The sequence below is a fragment of the Astatotilapia calliptera genome, chromosome 23 (assembly GCF_964374335.1).
Source record: "Astatotilapia calliptera chromosome 23, fAstCal68.1, whole genome shotgun sequence".
Classification (NCBI taxonomy): Eukaryota; Metazoa; Chordata; class Actinopteri; order Cichliformes; family Cichlidae; genus Astatotilapia; species Astatotilapia calliptera.
The window spans coordinates 17,829,769-17,850,477 of record NC_137443.1 but is presented as its reverse complement, the minus strand read 5'-3'; the positions used below and the strand labels follow the sequence as shown (position 1 = coordinate 17,850,477).

General features: G+C 39.9%; 1 protein-coding gene across 6 annotated transcripts in view; it reads right to left on the bottom strand.

Annotated features, from left to right (window-relative positions):
• LOC113015769 (tumor necrosis factor receptor superfamily member 14-like) overlaps positions 1 to 20,709 on the bottom strand; it is a 103,326-nt gene that overhangs the window by 7,472 nt on the left and 75,145 nt on the right. The window contains exons 1-2 of one of the 6 annotated variants that reach the window (XM_080297661.1): positions 4,604 to 5,376; positions 2,280 to 2,364 (exon numbers count right to left, since the gene is read on the bottom strand). The exons of the other annotated variants lie outside the window; for them this stretch is intronic. Coding sequence (XP_080153787.1) covers positions 2,280 to 2,364; positions 4,604 to 4,683 — 165 coding nt within the window. The 5' untranslated portion in view covers positions 4,684 to 5,376. Of the gene's footprint in view, positions 1 to 2,279; positions 2,365 to 4,603; positions 5,377 to 20,709 lie in introns of those variants that run through there. 6 annotated transcript variants of the gene reach the window in all.

Below are 20,709 nucleotides of genomic sequence, written 5' to 3'. Positions count from 1 at the left end.
CTTTCCCATGATGTGCCATGTTAAACTTTCAGTGACTAATATGAGAGTGTAAGAGCAACAGTGTTGGGGAGTAACGGAATACATGTACCGCCATTACGTATTTAAAATACAAAATATGAGTAACTGTATTCCGTTACAGTTACAGTTTAAAAAGGTGGTATTTATAATACATTTACTTTGGTGACATAAATGGATTACACGGCGGTACTTTCCTGCTTCATATTGTAGCGGGTCAGGACTGTTTGGGTTTTGTTTGACAGCTACGTTCTGTTGTTCCAGGCGGCAGCGTTACAGTTGCCATGGTTACAGGGCGACGCTCTCTCTCTCTCTCTCTGTGACTGTGTGTTTCCTGGGTGAGAGAGCGCCTTTTTGTTGTTGTTGTTGTGCTAAGCTAATAGGCAGAATGCTACAAGCATAGCCCTAATGAATGTAGCCTCATAGGCAGTGTAGTCCGTGCTGCAGGGAGAATGGACTGCCATACCCGTTAGGTGTCTGTGAGCAAGAGGAGGGAAAAAAAGGAAAGTGGAAATGTACGAGCTGTCACCGAGCAAAAACGGGAGCTGGAAGCATGTAAATATAAAAATAACCACTGCAGCCAAGAAGAGTGCCTGACGAGCCCAGTTGTAAGTAAGCTATTAAGACTCGACTGTACACCGTGTTCGTGTTTTCCTCTGAAAACAATAAGTTCTGTTGGAGCAGCCTTTCAATGCCTCTCTCTGTCTCTCGCTAGCAAAGTTGACCCAGACAACAAAGTAAAGCTAGTTTTCGGCTACGAGCCCGACATGAACCCGACGTATTAGTCAGAGGTCCCTTTACTACGGTTCGGAGCCGTGGACCTTGAGTAATAGTAATAAATCACACAGCAATAGTGCATTCACGTAGTTGTAAAAAGCATGATAATATATTAAGTAATCCAAAGTATTCAGAATACGTTACTGTCATTGAGTAACGTAACGGAATACGTTACAGAATACATTTTGGGGCATGTATTCTGTAATCTGTAACGGAATACATTTTAAAAGAAACCTTCCCAACACTGAAGAGCAATAACACCAAATTCAAACACATCTGTTCCCCATTTCCACCTGAGACCTTGTAAAATTAACGAGTCACATGACACCAGGGAGGGAAAATGGCTAATTGGGCTCAGTTTAGACATTTTCACTTTTACTCCCTTTTGTTGATAGCGGTTTAGGCAATAATGGCCGTATGTTGAGTTATTTTGAGGTAACAGCAAATCTACACTGTCAGACAAGCTGTAGACTGACTACCTTACATTGTATCAAAAGGGTCAAATTGTTGTCCCATTAAAAGATATAATAAAATATTTACAAAAATGTTAGGGGTGTACTATACATTTCTTTTCCTTCAAGATTTTTTTTTTGTTGACTCCGGCATTGTTTCACAAATTCAAATCTGAGGCCATGATTGAACATTAATATTTAAAAAACGAGTAAAGTTAAAATCCCAAAATGCTTAATGATCATTCTTAACCGGCTCGCTACCTCCCGCTTTTGGCCTAGGCTGTCACTTGAGCCCATTTCCCTTTAGTAAAAAAGGAGCTCCTCGGCCGGTGTTCCAAGCAATCTGAACAGATACTAAAATGTGATGTTGTGAGACTGCATGCCACTGATTAGCTGGTCAGTGGCGTCACTCAACGAGTCAAAAGAGCATCTCAAGAAAATTAAAACTGCCAATTTCTGAAATTGAGAAATGGCTACAAAAACAACATCCTGTTCCCCATGTCTGATGAAAGCCACAGACCAAGCAGCAGATCTATTCTTGCCTCAACGTCCACCTTTGTTGTAGCATTTGTGTAACATACTAATTACATCACGGGGCACACAGCTGCATTGCTATGACGATCATGCAAATAAGGAGGTACTGGATTTTAAAACAAAACTAGACAATCTTATTCAAGTTGTGGCGTGTCGATCTGAGTAGATGGAACGCTAGTTTGAGGGTGGAGTCAAGGAGGCCATTTCTTCATCTTACAATGCTGTGATTGAAGCCATTCCCCAACTCTCTGTGAATGGTACTTATGACCATTGATCAATGTTCTGGTAGAAAATGTTCTAAAAAAAAATTTGCTTCTTAAAGCTGAAATTAACTTTAGGTTTCTGCATGTGGTGACATGTTACTGTACACTTTTGACTAACAAAGAGCATCAGGAGAAGAAGACATGAAGTCAAAACATGAACAGGAACCAGCAGATGGCGCTCAAGCCTTCAGGAGAGCTGCTGAGCCAGGTGAGCTGTAACTTCATGTAAATATTTTACCAGAAATGTTGCAGGATTCACAGGTTTCCAGAAACATGTCCCTGAGATTTGAGACAATGGAGTGGAGTGAACAGCTGGACTACACCTGGAAACACAAAGATTTTTTTTTTTTTTGCAGTCTTTCGTCATCCATCCTCACATGTAGACACAATAATATCAACACAACAGACAAAATATATACTTAATAGAAAATAATGAAAGCAAAATGATAATAGTGTTAATTTGGAGCATCATGTAACTCAAAAGTGACAAAGCTATGACTTGTTCATCTGAGTGAATAAATCTGTTTTGAATCCTTGATGTTCTGTACTCTCGAACCAGAAGCCAAGGAGAACGAACTGAAAGTCAGTGTGCACAGGGATCCTGGTTCAGCATGGATTTACTTCTCCTGCATCCCTCTGATCGATGTTAAAGAGATCAATGTGAAATGTAAAACTTCCACGACGCTTTGAAAATCTTAGTGACAAAGTAAAGAGTCATGGTGAAGTTGATCAAATTATCTCATGGAACTGTTTGTTTGGATGAGTGGATGCATTTAACAGGAGAAGTCGGACGCATCAAGCTAACGTTTCATTCATCAGGATTTCCATCTCAAGTTTAACAGCTTGCTCTGCATTGGTTGCTCCAAAGTCCAAAAGTGTCTTTGGAGTATTTCACCTACATGGGAGGCCAAAGCATGTCAATCTGAGAGATTCTGAATCTGAAGTCCAGATTTTAATTAGGTCGCACCAAAACCTTCATTTTATTTTTTTTTATGTCATTCAGAGGTGAATTGCTGCTGTGTTTTGTATCACTGTGCTGCTGCCTGAGTGCTCTTGAGCTTCAGCATATAATCTGATGTGTGGACATTCTCCATCAGGATTTTCTGGTAATGAACAGAATTTATGGTTTCATCAGTTATAACAGAGCAGCCCAGACCATCCACACTACCAGCACTGTGTCTGGCTGCTGCTGCAATGTTTGCTTTATGCCAAATGTAACGGGACTCAACTTTCCAGAAAGTTCAGCTTTTGTCTCGTCAGTCCATAGAATATTTCTGAGAAGCCCCAGGAAAATCTATGTTTCTTGGCAAATTTGACACTAACCTTTCCTCCTTGAACTCTCCATTTTGTCTCTTTCTTATTGTTGAATCATGACCTCTGACCTTAATCGTATTGTAGGGTCTACCTTACAATATAAAGCCCCTTGAGGCAACTGTTGTTCTGACCTACTGCTGTATAAATAAAATGGAAATGAATTAAATTAACTGAGCAAAGTGACATCTGCAGATCAACAGATGTAGTTCTGGAGTCTTCTTTGACCTCCTGGATGAGTCGTTGATGGTTCCTTGGAATAGTTTTGATAGGCTGGTCTCTCAAGGAAGGATCAGCACTGTTCCATGTTTTCTCCATGTGTGAATGTGGCAGGGCGTGGTTGCACTGCAGCTGCAGGGGAGGCAGATGCATCTGAGTGGCATCCGCAAACACGCCTCGCTAGCTTAAAGGCTGAACTAGGTTGTTGTTGTTAGTGTGTGTGACTCTGTGCTGGAAAGTTGCAGCCGATTGTTTGAACAAAAACCGTTAATAAAAGTGTTTGAAAATGCTGAAAATCACTGAATTGTGGGCGGTTCTGTCATTCTTCTGTCACAGTGGATAATGAGCCTTACCATGATCTAAGGCAGTGGTTCTGTGGAGAGTTTCCCTATATTTAAAATTTAGATTAATCCTCTACACTAAATGTTTTTACCATCAGCGTGACAGCACCATGCAGCCTTAGCAGTTTTAAGGCCCACGGAAATGGGCACTCCAGCTGGTTGAGAGCGAAGAGCCTTGGGAACTCCTGTGTCATCTTTGCATACCTCCACAATGGTATATTATTTAATCTTAAAAAAATGGAGATTTCCCACATACCACCAGAGAGAGCCCAAGTACCACTGGTGGTACATGTACCACAGTTTGATAAAGACTGGTCTAAAAGTGGTCAGGTTTAAGGACTGGACTTAAAATAAGTGAAAAAGCAGCCAATGCACAAAAAAAAAAACTGAAAGATTTTCAGTGATTCAGTGCAGAATTATTTTTTAAAAACACAAATACAGAAGGCCTGTAGGCTTGGAAACAAAATATAAAGAAATACGGTGTGGCTCAAGACTTTCCCACAGTGATGTATTTTCTTCAATAAGAGCAAAATGGCTCTGCAGTCAGCTCATTAACGGGAAACTGGAGAGAACCAGTCTGAGTAAGCTACAGTCCAAACAACAGCTGAGCTTCACATATGAACACGTACGTGTGTGAAAAAGAATTTATTCACAAACTCTGAGTCAGGAACAACATTTAGACACACATTACCTCTCCGTGGTAGCAGCACCTGGTCCTCTGCAAAAATCATCAAGTCTTTGGAATGAGCGGGTGCGCTTTAAGGATCCCATTTTCAGTTACAGGACACCCTATAAAAAAGAAAAAAAAGAAAAACACTTTGATTCATGTTTTTGTAAAAAAGGTTCTATCGGTTCTATCCACGCAGGGCAGACAGGATGTGCTTCTGTACTCGCTGCAGTGACTTTTTACTCGACTTCCTGATGAAATTAAATAAAACAAGTTCATGAAAAGCGTTCAACTTCTCATTGAGCATTAAAGTTGTGTGCACTCGTTAGCAGGGATCAGAACTGATAAGGATTTAGATATGTTGATTCAATTATTGATTCTCATTGGTGCTGCTTTGAGAGTCACCATCATTGCTAAGCAGCATATCAAAGACATTATTGCATCCTGCGTGGTCAAATGTTTGTGCATGCTGGAGTTATTTCTCCACTTTGTTGTAATCAGTATTGGGGTTTTTACTCAAAAAAGTCATCCAATACACATTACTTGTTACTTTTCTTAAAAGCAATGCAGTACGCTACTTAACAATATAAACCTATAGGCTACAGTCCCACATACCCACAAACATCTCTGTCTTAATGATAACACACATACTATAATTCCTATAGTATGTAGTATGAACACAAAGCTGACAGATTATAGTGATTCTACTGTAGAAACATGAACCAGTAGAAATGAAGGCTGCAGCCTGTCTGATCATCAGAATGTTACATGTTTAAGTTCAGCCATATTTACGCTGCAGACTGTGCCACTATTTCCTCAGCCAGAGGCCTCAAGCGGTGCGTGTGGGCAACAAGGTCTCAAACAGCATCACCCTGAGCACGGGGGCTCCACAAGGCTGTGTGCTCAGTCCTCTGCTCTTCACCCTGTTGACACATGACTGCACACCAACCTACAGCTCCAACCACCTTGTGAAGTTTGCGGACGACACAACGCTGGTGGGGCTCATCACCAAGGGCGATGAGACCCACTACAGGAAAGAGGTTGAGCTCCTGACCACGTGGTGCAGAGACAACAACCTCCTGCTAAATGTCAGTAAGACCAAGGAGATTATTGTCAACTTCCAGAGAGGCCACACCTGTCACCCCCCATTGACCATCGACGGCGCTGCGGTGGAGAGGGTGAGCAGCACCAAGTTCCTGGGGGTGCACATCAGTGAGGACCTCTCTTGGACCACCAACACAGCATCACTGGCCAAGAAAGCACAACAGCGCCTCTACTTCCTGCGCAAACTCAAGCGGGCAAGTGCTCCACCACCCATCCTGACTACATTCTACAGAGGAACTATTGAAAGTATCCTCTCCAGCTGCATCACTGTGTGGGGCGGTAGCTGCACTGACTATAACAGGAAAGCTCTACAACGCATTGTGAGAACAGCTGAGAGGATAGTTGGTGTACCACTCCCCTCCCTGCAAGACATTTACACCACTCGCCTCACCCGCAAAGCCATCACAATTGTCAACGATGCAACCCACCCCGCGCACTGTCTGTTCAGCCTCCTGCCCTCTGGAAAGAGATACAGAAGTCTCCGCTCCCACACTACCAGGCTCACCAACAGCTTCATCCACCAGGCTGTGAGACTGCTGAACTCTCTTCCCTCCCGGCTCCCAGCCAGCAGAATCACCAGATTGGCAGAAGTATAGTAGACAGATTGGACTCTACCCCCCCACCCACGCACACTCTCCAACAAGGAAACACTCTCTGAACCAAGAACTGAAAACATTCCTGACTTGCATTGCAATTGCACACACCTGCTGCTATATATATATTTTTAGTATTCTTTTAGCACTATTTATATTATTATATTACTATTTATTATCTTATTGTTAGGGCTGTTTTTGTTGTGCATCTGCACCTTATTGTTGTCAATGCCTACGCATGGGACAGTGTGAAACGTAATTTCAATTCCTTTGTATGGCAAGTACATTTGAAGAAATTGACAAATAAAAGTATTCTATTCTATTCTATTCTACTAGGTGCTCACGATAAACAAATTTTAAATGAAAGCCAGGGAATTTTGGTAGCACAAAAACAAGTGGCTATTCTTTGTGACCATATGGATCAGTCCCTCATATTACCATTATTTCCCCCACAGGCACAAAGTTAATACTTAAAAAAGCAGCAACAATACACAAAAATATAAAGAGTACTTGGTGACAACTTTGCTTTTAGCCTTTAACCCTCTGGTGTCCAGGGTATAACTGGCTGTTGTTGATTACTTTTGATTTGGCCTCTATATTTCACCTTTAAAAACTGTTTATCTTGCCAATCTGTTATTTTTTCATTTTGACATACTGTATCAGCACAATTTATCTAAATCCAGACAAAAAATGTAAAATACCATAGAAAAAAAGTTTTGACTGTTAAAACCACAAACATGTTTAACGAATCATTTTCATAACTTGAAATGCAAATAGAATTTGTACATTTTTAAAAATTATTACTTTCCCTCTGCCTATACAACCATATGCCACATGTTTCCATATATATATTTTTTGATTGGTTGACATGGTACACTTTAACACCAATAGGGAAGGGAAGGAGTGTTTTTTTGCTCACAAGCAGAGAGTGTTTGGTAGCGTTCTCCTTAGAAAACGCCATTTTTACCATTTCTTCCCGGAGTAAACGCCACTGTTTTATTCAGAAAAAATCACTGCGTGTACTTTTGATCATAACTCTGGTTTTACATGGCCTATCAACACAATTTAAAAACTGGTATATAGTTTGAAGTCAGTATTTCAACTTTTGACAAAAGTTGAAATGGAGACTCTGGGTCCGTCGACCCCAGAAGGTTAATCAGCCTTAAGTCTTAAGTTGGCTAGTTATGTATTGGGCTAATGTTTAAAGCTTTCACTTGAGTAAATTAACTCATATTACTGCTAAGTAATGTTAGCTAAATTCACAGCATATTCCATAAATCTCCGTGCCATAACTAACTACTATAATAGCGCTGCCATACTGCATCACACTCAGTGCATTTCAATCATTTCTCCAGCGAGTTTGATAGCTAGCAAAATAATAATAATAATTAAAAAAAAAAAATAGCACGTGTATGTACACGTACTGGAAAATGATTTACTAGGACTCACCTATCATGCAACTGGAGAGCGCAAACTCCACCCACTAAAACAGCAACCTACAGGTATGTTAGCACACTTATCCCCGACTGTCCCAGGGAGGGGCGGGGTCACACATTGAAACAGACAGAGGCGCAAGGCAGCCCAGGCAGGGAAATTTAGTTTTTACATTTTGCAACTAGTTTTTTTTCTATCTAATAAGAAAACTATTCAGTCATTTAGTTATATGTGGTGAATAAAATACAGTCACACTTTCGAGCACTTTTAAGCACCGCATCAGAAATTCAAGCACTTTTCAAGGATTTGAAGCACCCATACGAACCCTGCATATAAGGGGGAAGAGGAAATGCTATTGTGGGTTCATTCGGGGCAGTGTGCACGCTGTGTGTGGATGTGAGAGGAGGATCGCTTGTCCTTGTGATACTCCTATTGGGGAGGGTATCCAGATGTAAATGGTAAAATGGTAAAATGGCCTGTATTTGTATAGCGCTTTTCTAGTCCCTAAGGACCCCAAAGCGCTTCACACTACATTCAGTCATTCACCCATTCACACACACATTCACACACTGGCGATGGCAAGCTACATTGTAGCCACAGCTGCCCTGGGGCGTACTGACAGAGGCGAGGAGATGTCTTTTTGCAAAAGATGTGCACCAGACTGTGTGTGCAACTGTTACTTTTTTTTAAGTTTCCTTTCAAAGTTTACTAGCTTTCTCTCAGTTTTCAGAATCAGAATCAGAAAAAAATCTGAACGGGTTTTATTGCCAAATGTTGAGTAGGTTTACAACATTAGGAAATCGCTGCGGTACTTAGTGCAAAACATACTGTAAGACAACACTTAAAAATCAAAATTAAAAGTGCTAAGCAGAATAATATATACATGTGCGCAGGTGATGATCAGTGCAAAAATGGAACAGATGCAGAGAACACAGTACAGGCTCATGTGTTTGTGGCGGGAACAGTCATATGGTTGTTGTTTATGAGTCCAACAGCAGAGGGGGAGAAACTGTTCTTATGGCGAGAGGTTGTGGTCCGAATGGACCGGAGCCTCCTGCCTGAGGGGAGCAGGTCAAACAGACTGTGTCAAGGGTGATAAGGGTCAGCTGTGATCCGAGCTGCAGGCCCCAGTGTCCTGGAGGTGTACAGGTCCTGCAGAGATGAGATGCAGCCAATCACCTTCTCAGCAGAGCGCACAACACGCTGCAGTCTATGTTTGCCCCTGATGGTGGCTCCAGCGTACCACACGGTGATGGAGGAGGTGAGGATGGACTCGATGATTGCAGTGTAGAATTCCATCATCGCCTTTGTTGGCAGGTTGAATTTCTTCAGCTACCTCAGGAAGTACATCCTCTGCTGGGCCTTCTTTATGACAGAAGTGATGGTGGGCTCCCACTTGAGGTCCTGGGTGATAGTGGTACCCAGGAAGCAGAATGAGTTCACAGTGGTGATGAGGGTGTCAGTCAGGAGACACCCTCCTGAGAAGGGATGCGTCTCCACGTTGGAGGTGGTTGTGAGTTCGAGTTAATTTGAAGGTTTTAAATAAACCCCATGTGATGTTGTTAACTTTAACCACGGCTGCCCATTAGGTGGGGTGGGGTGTCCAGTGGGGTGTGCAGCTTGTTCCAGACCAATATCAGTGTGTCTTGTTCCTTTACTGTGTGTCTGTTGTAACTGACTGGATGATTGGTGTTGTGACACTGTGTCCAGATGAGCCCAAGAAGGTGTGGGAAGGAAGGTGGGTGCTGCCCCGGAGGACTCAGTGGTCTCAGTGGCCCTCAAGGCCATTATCCCCCTTGTGGCAGGGTGTGGGAAATTGGGGGTGCCTACTGAGCCAGTTGTGACAACAACTGTCTACAACATACAATCCAGTTTTAAGATACTTGCCAGGTGTCTCAACCCCCACTCACATCTTGGGTTAGTTGATCTGATTGGGTCACATGATACACTGAGGCAAGGTATCACAGAGATTTCACCTGGAAACTTCACCCACACCTTTATTCACACCTTGGGTTGTGTGATAGGGCACATGATTAATAGTGGGTCGACATCCCATTTAAGGATGTTGACCCAGTAGATTTTAAATATCTGGGACTCTCCACCATTTGGTCTTAAAACTGAAGAAGTTCCTCGAATGAAACGTGTTCAAGAAACTTAAAGAATTTGCTTTTCTTTCCAAGCTCCTTAGGCTTTCCATAAAGTTATCCAAGTAAATATCTTACCAAAAATGCTGCAGCATTCACAGGTTTCCTTCTTGAAGACATCTGATCTGACAGGCTGACAGTTTCCTTGGTCCAAAAGAAGAAACATGTCCCTTAGATTTGGGATGATGGAGTTCTAACAGGAAGAACAAGGAAGGACAACATCTGGAAACACAAAGAAATGACAGGTTAGAGATGAGCCATCAACAGGCCTTAAAGGGTTCCAGAGGACGATGAACCAATGATTTTAGATCAGGATTACTGACACATGATGAAACTGACTGTTTGCAAAAGGACACACACACATACAGAACTACTAAACCATCAATCGTTAACCACCGAACATGATTCTAATATTCCACATTTATTGCAAGAAACAGAGACCACAGTGATTCATATTAATTATTTAACCACATAGGGCCGGCTCTTTCCTGGGTCAAGAGGGGGCGTTACCCCCTTAAACAAACGTCCTGCCCCCTTAAGTCAAACTTTTAGAAGTTAAGAAAGAAAATAATAGATTACCCACAAAACTGAATATGGACAAGGTTTGGTACAGTAGCTGAAAAATCCACTGGAAAGAGGCACCAATGAGATGATAAGTTTCACGTTTCGTTCGCTCTTTCCCTCTGTGCTCCATTTGTGCGCAGGGTCACACAGCACTAGGCAGAGATCCCCCACTCACCCTCCCCTTAGCTCAACATCTAATCACTGTTAGTATACAAATGACCAGGTGTCAGGTTTCTCAATAGGCAAGGCAGAGCAAAATTAAGCCGCTAATCTCTGTCATCAAAATCATAGCGACTGTACCTAAGAGTGAATTATTTTAATGTTCTTCCTTGTATTTGTTAGAAACATTTTTGTAATTTCCCCTTAATTGTGGGACTTGGTGTGAGAGGAAGTAATACTCAGCATAGACTGTTTTTTTAGTGAAACAAAGCAAGTAAAGCACCGCCTTCAAGTTTATAAAGAACCCATGTCAAAGTATACCACTAAGTTTACCACTTAGTGATGTGTTATGCACAAAATCAGAACAGCCAACTCCCTTCAATTGAGAGCTGGCTCCCCACTTTTCTTTTTTTTTCTTTTTTTTTTTAAACGAGGTTTGTTGTGTTGCCACAGTATTTAACTGTGGCAAAACAGAGAGAATGAAGAGGAGCTTCTTCCCCCAGGCTATTCGGGGCCTGAACCAGGTGTAGGACTGGACTCTCCCAAACACGTCACTATAAGACTGGACTCTCACACACGTCACCACACGCACCACCACACATTTCCTATAATCCCTATAATTTATAATCCTTATCTTTATAATCTCTTCTGCTATTTGCACATTCTTTACTGTAAATTCCTAAGTTAATTTGTAAATTTTTGTAGTAAATTGTAAATATTGTAAAACTTTTCTTCTGTCATTTAATGGTCGGGCATTGTACAGCTACAAGCATTTCACCCCCATGTCATACTGTGTATGGTTGTGTGTGTGTGACAAATAAAATTTGAATTTGAAACTGTCTTCCTACATATATGGCACACAGCATAATTTCTACGCTGAATGTAAACCCAATTATGATATGTGAAGAAAGGCAAGATTGCATGTTTTGTGCCTCGGGTTTCTCATCGGCTCACACACAGAGATGAATGACGTATACACTCTGGTTCTTGTAGATGATAAACAGATCACCCGATTTACTGGAAGTCACGTGACCAGAGAACCAATGACCGCGCATGTGCAAGGGGATTTCTTTTTAAGAAATAAGCAGTTACTTCAAAGAGTACAAGCATTAAACACAGAAAATACTGCATTCTGAGGTGTAATATTAGAATTAAGTAATTTATTATTTATTTTTAAAACCCACAGGGTGAAATAAACACGATCTCTGACGTGGCGATTTAGGTAACATACGCAAATAAATCAACAAAATAATCATCCGTAATTTGTATAAGTTATAAGTAATGTTCCACGCAGGTCTCTACGTGTGACACTTTAGACACGAACACGTTCATAACAACACCAACGACCAGAAAAAAACAACACCGACGGCAACAGCCGAGATCGAGGAAATACATCCCGTTGCTGGTTAGTGAAACTAAACCCACAAAATCAACAGTTGTTGGCTGAGCTGCTGTGTGAGACTAAATCACTGCTGTGGATAAGTGACGCGACTCACACAGCCAGCAGCCACCTCATAACTTTATCGAGCTGTCGGAACATGACCTTAAAATAGCATTCAGGCTAAAATCGGAACACTTACCTTTGTCGCTACCCGATCCGTACCGGAAACCCGATCGGTACCCCGCATGCGCAAATCTTACGTCACTTCCTCTCTTTGCCGTTCTATCCAAGAGCATCTGGCTGCAGCCACTGTGGACTGTCACTACCCGATCCGTAGAGAAGGGTCTGGCTTTTTTTTTTTTTTTTTTTCTTTTATTAGTAATATAAACATACAAACAAAATGCACCATATATTACAGATTCAGAGAATAAACATTTCTTACATATTAGCAACTTTCATATATAGTGAAAATAAAATATAAAGATGGGGTCACATAAATTAACAGATTATTAACTCACTAAATCAAAATCTTCTACAAAGGAAACAAAAAAAGCAGCCTTTTTCTTTTTAACTAAAGTCAAAGATTTAACCAACAGGTTTAGGTCGTTTTTTTTCCAGTGAGCCAGTGTTGGTTTAATCTTAAAAAAGCGACATTTATGTATAAAATACTTACACAAGATTAATAACACATTAACACCATAATTAGCTTTCTTTTCTTTCAAAAACACTCCAAACATTATCATATTTAAGGTAAATGGGGTAATTTGAATCCCACTGGAATAAAGCCAGGTATGAAAATCCAACCAAAATATTTGTATAAAATTGCACAAAAAGAATAGATGGTCCAAATCCTCCTCTTCTGTTTCACAAAATACACAATTACCCGTTTCTATTTTGAATCTATCACTAAGGAGTCTATTTGTCGGGTAAATTTTATTCAAGATTTTAAATTGGACTTCAGAGAAGGGTCTGGCTGCAGCCTGTCACTACCCGATCCGTACCGGAAACCCGATCGGTACCCCGCATGCGCGAAAGGTTTCTACTTCCGGTCGTAGTGTTTTACGATAGTTACAGCCCAGATTATCTGTTAAGATGTTAAGAATAACAAGCATATCTTAAAATGTTTTCAATAATGAAGCATTTCAGTACAATGTAGACAAAAATGAAAAAAAAAAGAAAGTTACGGATCAGGACTCCCCGATCCGTACTGCGCATGTGCAGATGTTTTCTTCTTCTTCTGTTCGTTTAATGGAAGTGTACTCCCCAGTGTACGAGGATACCGCCACCTGCTGACCGAGCGAATAAACCCTATTATAAACTGAATTAGCGTCATTACAAACGTGTGTTAAATTTGATTTAGCGATAGTCGAGTGTGTTTATGCTTGTCTGTGAGGAGAGGATTGTTGGAATAGTGATGATGATGTGCGCTATCACTGTCAATTGTCAGTAAACACTTCATCTGGCTGATGAATCTACACGTGAGATATTACAAAGTCTGCATTATTAACTCTGTAATTAGGCGCCATTCTTCTTATTTTACGGCGCTGTTGCTCAATCGGGGGACGCTCTCTGTTGAGGAGAAAAGCATGAATTTCTTTGTATACGGATTATCCATTGTTTAAATGTCCAGGGCAGTCGAAAAGAAGGCAGAGCTGTTGAGAAATGCTAGGAGCTAACTGGGCGCTAACCGCATCATTCAAATATATTGAATGTCGCAAAAAGAGGAAGTGACGTAAGATTTGCGCATGCGGGGTACCGATCGGGTTTCCGGTACGGATCGGGTAGTGACATTTTTTTTTTTTTAATTAAACTTTATTTACAAACAACAGTTTAACATACAAGGCACCATCATTAATCCGATTATGTTACATCCTCGGTTGAGCATTATAGCAAAACAAACAAACAAACAAAACGAACAAAAAAAACCCCAAAAACAACAACAATAAGCACAAAGTTAAAAGAGTTAGCACAAAAATAAAGAACAGTCATTGAAGGATTCGAACCAAAGGCAAAAACTAACGTGCAAAAAAAGGGCAGTCGTGATTATAAAATAGGGAGTTTTTTGTTTTTTTTAACATAGGTTAAACTCTTTAAATAAAACAACAAGTTTATGGGCTTTCTTGTTATTCACAAGTTTCAGCGATTTAGCCCAGAGTCTAAAGTCATTCAGCCATCTGTTTATACATGGTTTAGCTTTAAAGTATCTGCATTTGTGAATAAAAAATTTTCCCATTAACAAAATCGTCCTAATCAACAGGTCAAAATCTGCATTCTCAGCAAGTATTCCAAATTGTATTACTGTCACCGTCAAATGTGGTAACTGAATTCTCCTGGACTGTAGCCAGCTCCACATGTCAGTCCAGAAGGAGTGCACTGATTCACAGTTGAAAAACAAGTGATCCAGACTTTCAATATCATTTTCACAAAATGTGCAGGCGTTCACATCTAAATTAAATTTCCGTCTTAAGAATTCATTGGTTGGATAAACCTCATTAATGATTTTAAAGTGAACCTCTTTTGCTTTAGGGGAAAGAGGAAGTGAAATATACTTTTTTCTTATCGCCTTAACCTCCATGGTCTCAAATTCTTTAAGGATATAATTTCTTTTAACCGGATTAGGGAAAATTTCGTTTATCAAAATATTCCTGATCACTTTGTTTGTAAACCTGCTGTCACCAAATTCAACTCCAGCTATGCAGAGCTGCCTCAGTCCAGGAGAAATTTTAGAGTGCACAATATCTTCTTTTATCATTGATCTCAAAGGGACTGGAATGGCTTTCACTAGGGATTTATATCTCTTAACAGTACATCTTACATCAAATTTCTCACAAAACGTCTCATGCTTTAATAAGACCCCATTATCATCCATAAAATGAGCTACAGCCCAAATCCCTTTAGATCTCCATTCATCCACGTACACAGATTTCCTACACAAACGAATATACCTGTTGTTCCATATAGGGGTATTGTGAGGAGTAAAGTTATGTTTGTAGATTAATTTCCAGTAGAGAAGGACCTGCTGATGGAAAGCTGAGAGTTTAACAGGTAACGAACTGCAATCAAAGTCACAACGTAACAAAAAGTCTATTCCACCCATTTTGCCAAAAATCACACTGGGAATAATGTTCCAAAAGGAATTTTTGTTCCTAATGAAAGATCTTAACCATTTCAATTTTAGTACACCATTCATAACATCAAAGTCAATGGCATTAGCCCCACCCTCTTCATAATTCTTAATCATATCATTTTTCTTTATATAATGACATTTGTTCCTCCATATGAACCTAAAATTAAGATTATTTATAGATTTAATTAGTTTTGGAGATATGGGCAGAGAAAAGGCTGGATAGATTAGTCTGGATAGACTGTCCATTTTGGTTAGCAAAATTCTCCCAAACAGAGTTATGTCCCTTTGCAGCCACCTGTTTAAAATAGACTTACACTTTTCTATATTGGTACAGATATTCTTATTTTCAGTTGATGTCTTATCCTTGCAAATTACAATGCCCAGATACTTAACCTCTTTTTTAATCTGTATATTATCTATTGCTTGCAGGGTACACTCATGCAGAGCTAGAATTTCGCATTTATTAATATTCAGCTGTAGGCCAGAAGCTTTGGAGAAATGGTTGATCGCCTGTAAGGCTAAAGGAATCTGGTCTTCATTTTTTAGAAACAGGGTGGTATCATCTGCGAGCTGACTGATTATTATCTGTTCACCCATCACAGTTAACCCCTCAATGTGACTGTTTTTAATCAAAATAGACAACAGCTCAGCAACCATGATGAACAGAAGTGGTGAGCTGCTACATCCCTGCCTTATCCCTCTATTAACCTCAAACCTTGAACATGTACCATGTTCTAGCAAAACAGAGCTGTTAATGTCATTATATAGCATCTCTATAACATTGACAAATTCCTCTCCAAAACCAAAAGACTGCAGAGTTTTTAATATGAACGTATGTTCAACTGAGTCAAAAGCTTTGTAAAAATCCAAGAACAGGATGTATCCTCTCTCTTGGATTAATTCACTGTATTCAAGGAGATCCAAGACCAGCCTAATATTGTTATGAATTAGTCTTCCTTTCAAAAAACCTGATTGTGTTTCACTGATGATGTTTGAGATGCCTTTCTTTAGCCTCTCAGCTACAGCTCCAGACAGGATCTTATAGTCAGTGTTTAGTAAGGTGATGGGTCTTAAATTGTCTAAAATTCTTTTATCCTTGCCCGATTTAGGAATCAGGGTTATCAACCCTTGTTTCATGCTCGGCATCAGTTCTCTTTTTTCTATCGATTCCTTTAATGCATCAAACAATAAAGTTCTTAGGTCCTTCCAGAAGAATTGATAAAAATTAGTAGTGAGTCCATCTGTCCTTGGGGACTTGTTTAATGCCATTTTCATGACCACCAAATCCAGTTCCTCAATTTTAAACTCTGAATCACACAGATCTTTGAAAGGCTTGTCAATACATGGGATGAGATTATGAATCTTATCAAAGAAACTATCAGAATCAGCTGCTGAATATTCTGAGGAGTACAATTTGGAATAAAAAGTGAAGACTTCCTTTTCAATCTTTCTGAAATCTTTACATTCAGTCCCATTTATCAACAAGCTTGAGATTAGATTTCTCTGCTGTCTACACTTTTCCAGCTTACTAAAATATGAAGAGTTCTTTTCACCTGCCTCAATCCACTTGGCTCTCGATCTTATAAAGGCACCATGGGCTTTCTCTAGGTAAAGATCGTCCAATTTAGATTGTAACTCCATCAATTTATTCTTCTCTTGCACGTTTAGTTTTTCTTTACTACAGCACTGAGTTATTTCACGAAGTAAATTACTTTCATATTCCCGTTTTTCCCTGTTCAGTTCTTTGCAGAATTTTATAGTGAATTCTCTGATTTTGAATTTAACAAATTCCCATTTCTGTATATTACCCACTACTGAGTCATCATTTTTTATATCTATAATTATATGTCTAATTTTATCACAAAACTTGTCCTTATTTAAAAGGCTGGCATTAAATTTCCAATATCCTCTGCTACTACGTTTCGTTCTTGTTGGTTCTAAGACAAGATCAATGAAACAGTGATCAGAAAGGGGTGCTTTGGAGATTTTAGATTGTGAAGTACACCTCAAAATGTCATCGCTCACTAACCAATAATCAAGTCTTGACCTGCTTTCTCCATTAGGTTTAAACCAAGAATAATTCTTAACTCCAGGATTCAAACTTCTCCAAATGTCTGTAAAATTAGTTCTCAATAATGTTATTCTGTTGCCTCCTTCCTAAGCGAGGAGGCCATCTCTCCATCCATTCATCTGGTGTCATGTTCCAGTCTCCTCCTACTAGGATGTAATCTGTGGGGTACATAACTTTAAACTCTGAAATAACATTTGTTAGATTTTCCAATAGACTTTTATTTTGACCCTCATTATTATGTCCATAAAGATTTGTAACAATTAGAAATATACCTTCGCTCTTCAAGACTGCAGTTAACCAATGACCCTCACTATCAGCTTTATATGTTATAATCTCCCCTGGGAACTTATTAAAACAAATCGCCACACCTCCAGATCTGTTAGATCCATGACTGAAAAGAATCTTGTCTCCCCACTGATTAGCCCAAAAGGTAGCATCGGCATTCACAGAGTGAGTTTCTTGTAAAAACAGACAATGACATTTTTGCCCCTTGCAAAATAAAAAAAGTGCCTTTCTCTTAACAATTTCCTTCAAACCCCGAACGTTTAATGAACCAAAAGAAATTTTTGAGTGAACCATAATAAGAATATGCTAAGAAAATAACTTCTTTTTTTTTAAAAAGAAAAGAAAAATATATAAATATGAGTTTAAATTGTAACACTTGTCACCAACTCAGTGACTAATAACCTTTAACTTTAAGTAGAACTCTTTTGTCCTATTAATAATATTCCACTGTATACAGTCTTACATCAAGTCTTTCATTCAACGTCAACGATCCTCCGTCCTTCGATGTATCCATGAGGACCCCGGAAAAAGGCCCGTTTCCCAGCCCGTCTGGCTTGTTCAATTTGCGGCCACAGCCGCCTCCTCTCTTCCCAGTCCTCCCGCGGCAGTACCTCAGCGAAGTGGAAACCCCCGTTCTTACAGACAGCCGAATCTTTGGTGCGACGCCAAATCTCCTCTTTCACGTGTCTTAGAGCAAACAGAATGATGATATGTCGGACCTTGTTCTCAATCTTCTTCCCAACTCTATGCACCACATCCACAGATTCTTCAAGCTTTGATATCATATCAGGTGCGATCTTGCCAAGAATTCCAATAACCAGCGATCTGACATCTTCATCTCTTTTCTCTTCTAATCCTTTAATCCGGAGGCACCACCTCATTTTGTACCTTTCTTGCTCTCTCACTCTCTCCTTGAGATCGTAGTTATCTTTGGTCAACTGCTCGTTTCGTCTCTCCAACTCTCTAACCTTTTGTTTACATTCTTTCACCTCCTCCGAGTTGAACTGAACCGCTTTGGCTAGGCTGGCTAGCATCGTACTAGCTTGCTTGCATTGCACACTCAGGTCAGCTAGCTGCTCGTCCACTCTTTTTTCAAGGTTTAGAATCGCTTTCAATATAGTAGCATTGGAGACTTCGTCACTTTCACTTATCTCTGCTGACTTAGCTTTCTTTTCTGCAGGCTTCTTACAAGGTGTAGATGGAACCGAATCGTTGCCCCGTTCCCTTTTGCTCATCACTGCTACGTCCATTGCTACGTAGTCATGATCCATTCCTTCTCTGCGGTCTTCCTTTCCATCACATGGCGATGTTGTTTCTTGTTTTTTGAGGTCGAGTTTGAATTTAGCAGGTTTAACTATACTTGGGGCAGTCATTTTACTACTTTCGAGTGGAAACAATAACGAACACAAAGTAAATTCTGGGACAAGTTCAACGAGCTCCTAATTCGTGCGACTGCTCAACACGCCATCTTGCGCCACCCCTCGATCGGGTAGTGACATGGAGCTCCACAGTAACCGGAAACACGTGACCTCCACAGTAACCGGAAACACGTGACCTCCACAGTAACCGGAAACACGTGACCTCCACACTTGCCGTAAACACGTAACTTTGGTTAAATCGACTTTGACAGCGAAAACTAAATTGCGTTTTTGGTAGTATTGATGCTGCTGAGAAAAAAAAAGGTTTTAAATGGGTTTTTTTTTAACACTCTGGGTTTGTTCAAAAAAATTCACCATCCCCTAAATTGTTCGTGGCCAAAAGTGACACTTGCCGTTTCGCTGATTTTTTTTTTTTTTTTTTTACAGTACATCGCGTTGTGCGTTCTGATTGCTGTAGACCATTGTCAATCAATCTAGTCTTTTTTTTTTTAAACCTTTATTTAAACATCAGTACAATACAAAATGGAATTAAACAGTACTACAATAATGGTGTTGTACTTACAAAAGAATTGTATGCATAGACAATCAATCTAGTCCAGTGTCTCCTGTACAGGAGCGGTCCCTAATAGGCCCACAGACCGGTCCCGGTCCGTGAGTCTTTTGGTACCGTTCCGCGAGAGTTGATCCTCCGGTGTGAAATGTATGGTTGTAGTTGTGTGTCTTATTTTGAAAGAACTATTTACGCGTTACCATAGCGACCAGAGAGCATTAAAAAGCAGAGAGGAGGATGTCACTGTCATTGTTGTTGGCGCACAGCTCAAGTCACGTTTATTATTATATTTACAAAATACCACAGTTTCTTTTTTTAATTCTTTTGTTGTATTTAACCGCGACACCTTAAAGGTCGTTCCCTGAAAATATTGTCTGACATTAAAGTGGTCTGTGGTGCAAAAAGGTTGGGGGCTCCTGCTGTACAGTACAGAATGCGTTTAGCTTGTCGAATTTACATAAATCTTCGATCACTAGCAATGTAACTCTGAAGTGCTGTACTGTATGTTTGGAAGTTTTCTCCCAAACAAACACAACAATGCCGACGAAACGTTTTGCACCCTCAAATGCACCTTTAGGTTTCATTCCATAATACTGGAGTCATGTTTCTACGAAGGTTTGAACTCTAAGAGTGTTTAAACAAAAGAGAAAAGTGTGAAAATGTTCATGCCTGTCTGAGAAAAGTGTATAAAGCATGTAGTGAGGGGTTTTACAGTCTTAACATCTACAATAATTGTAAAAAATAAAGTTGGCTACTTCATGGATTTCACCTACCGCGGGTTATTTTTAGAACGTAACACCAGCGATAAACGAGGGGCTGCTGTATTATTAATAGTAGTGTCTGGGACATCTAATTGATTAACATCAACATTGATTATTATGCACTATTATTTTTGTTCAAGGAGAGCCAAAAATATAAAACTCTCTCTCAGCTTGTTTGTTGCCAAAAATGGCCACTTTTTGTGTATGTTCACAAAATGCTATAAAATGTATATTTCTTAAAACATTTTTCTACTTTTACCGACGTGACTCTTTAAAATAGCACCAGTCCTTTTCATCAAAATCAAAATTGTATCTAAATTTTTTACTCTTTATAGCCAGTTAGGTTATATATTACCTAAAGTCCTAATGTTTTCATGAAACTTCCTTTTTTCCCCCATCTGAGCATCGGGTAAAAGGCTGTCTTGCAATTGTTGAGGTCACTAGTGTGTGCCCAATTTCTTCCAGGATCACTCTCTTTATAGGTTTTAGTGGAATCCTAGTACTGCGAAGTGGTTTCATGGTACAAAGGGATTGTATTCCAAGATCTGGGAGACTGTAGAAATGAGCATTGATGCCCT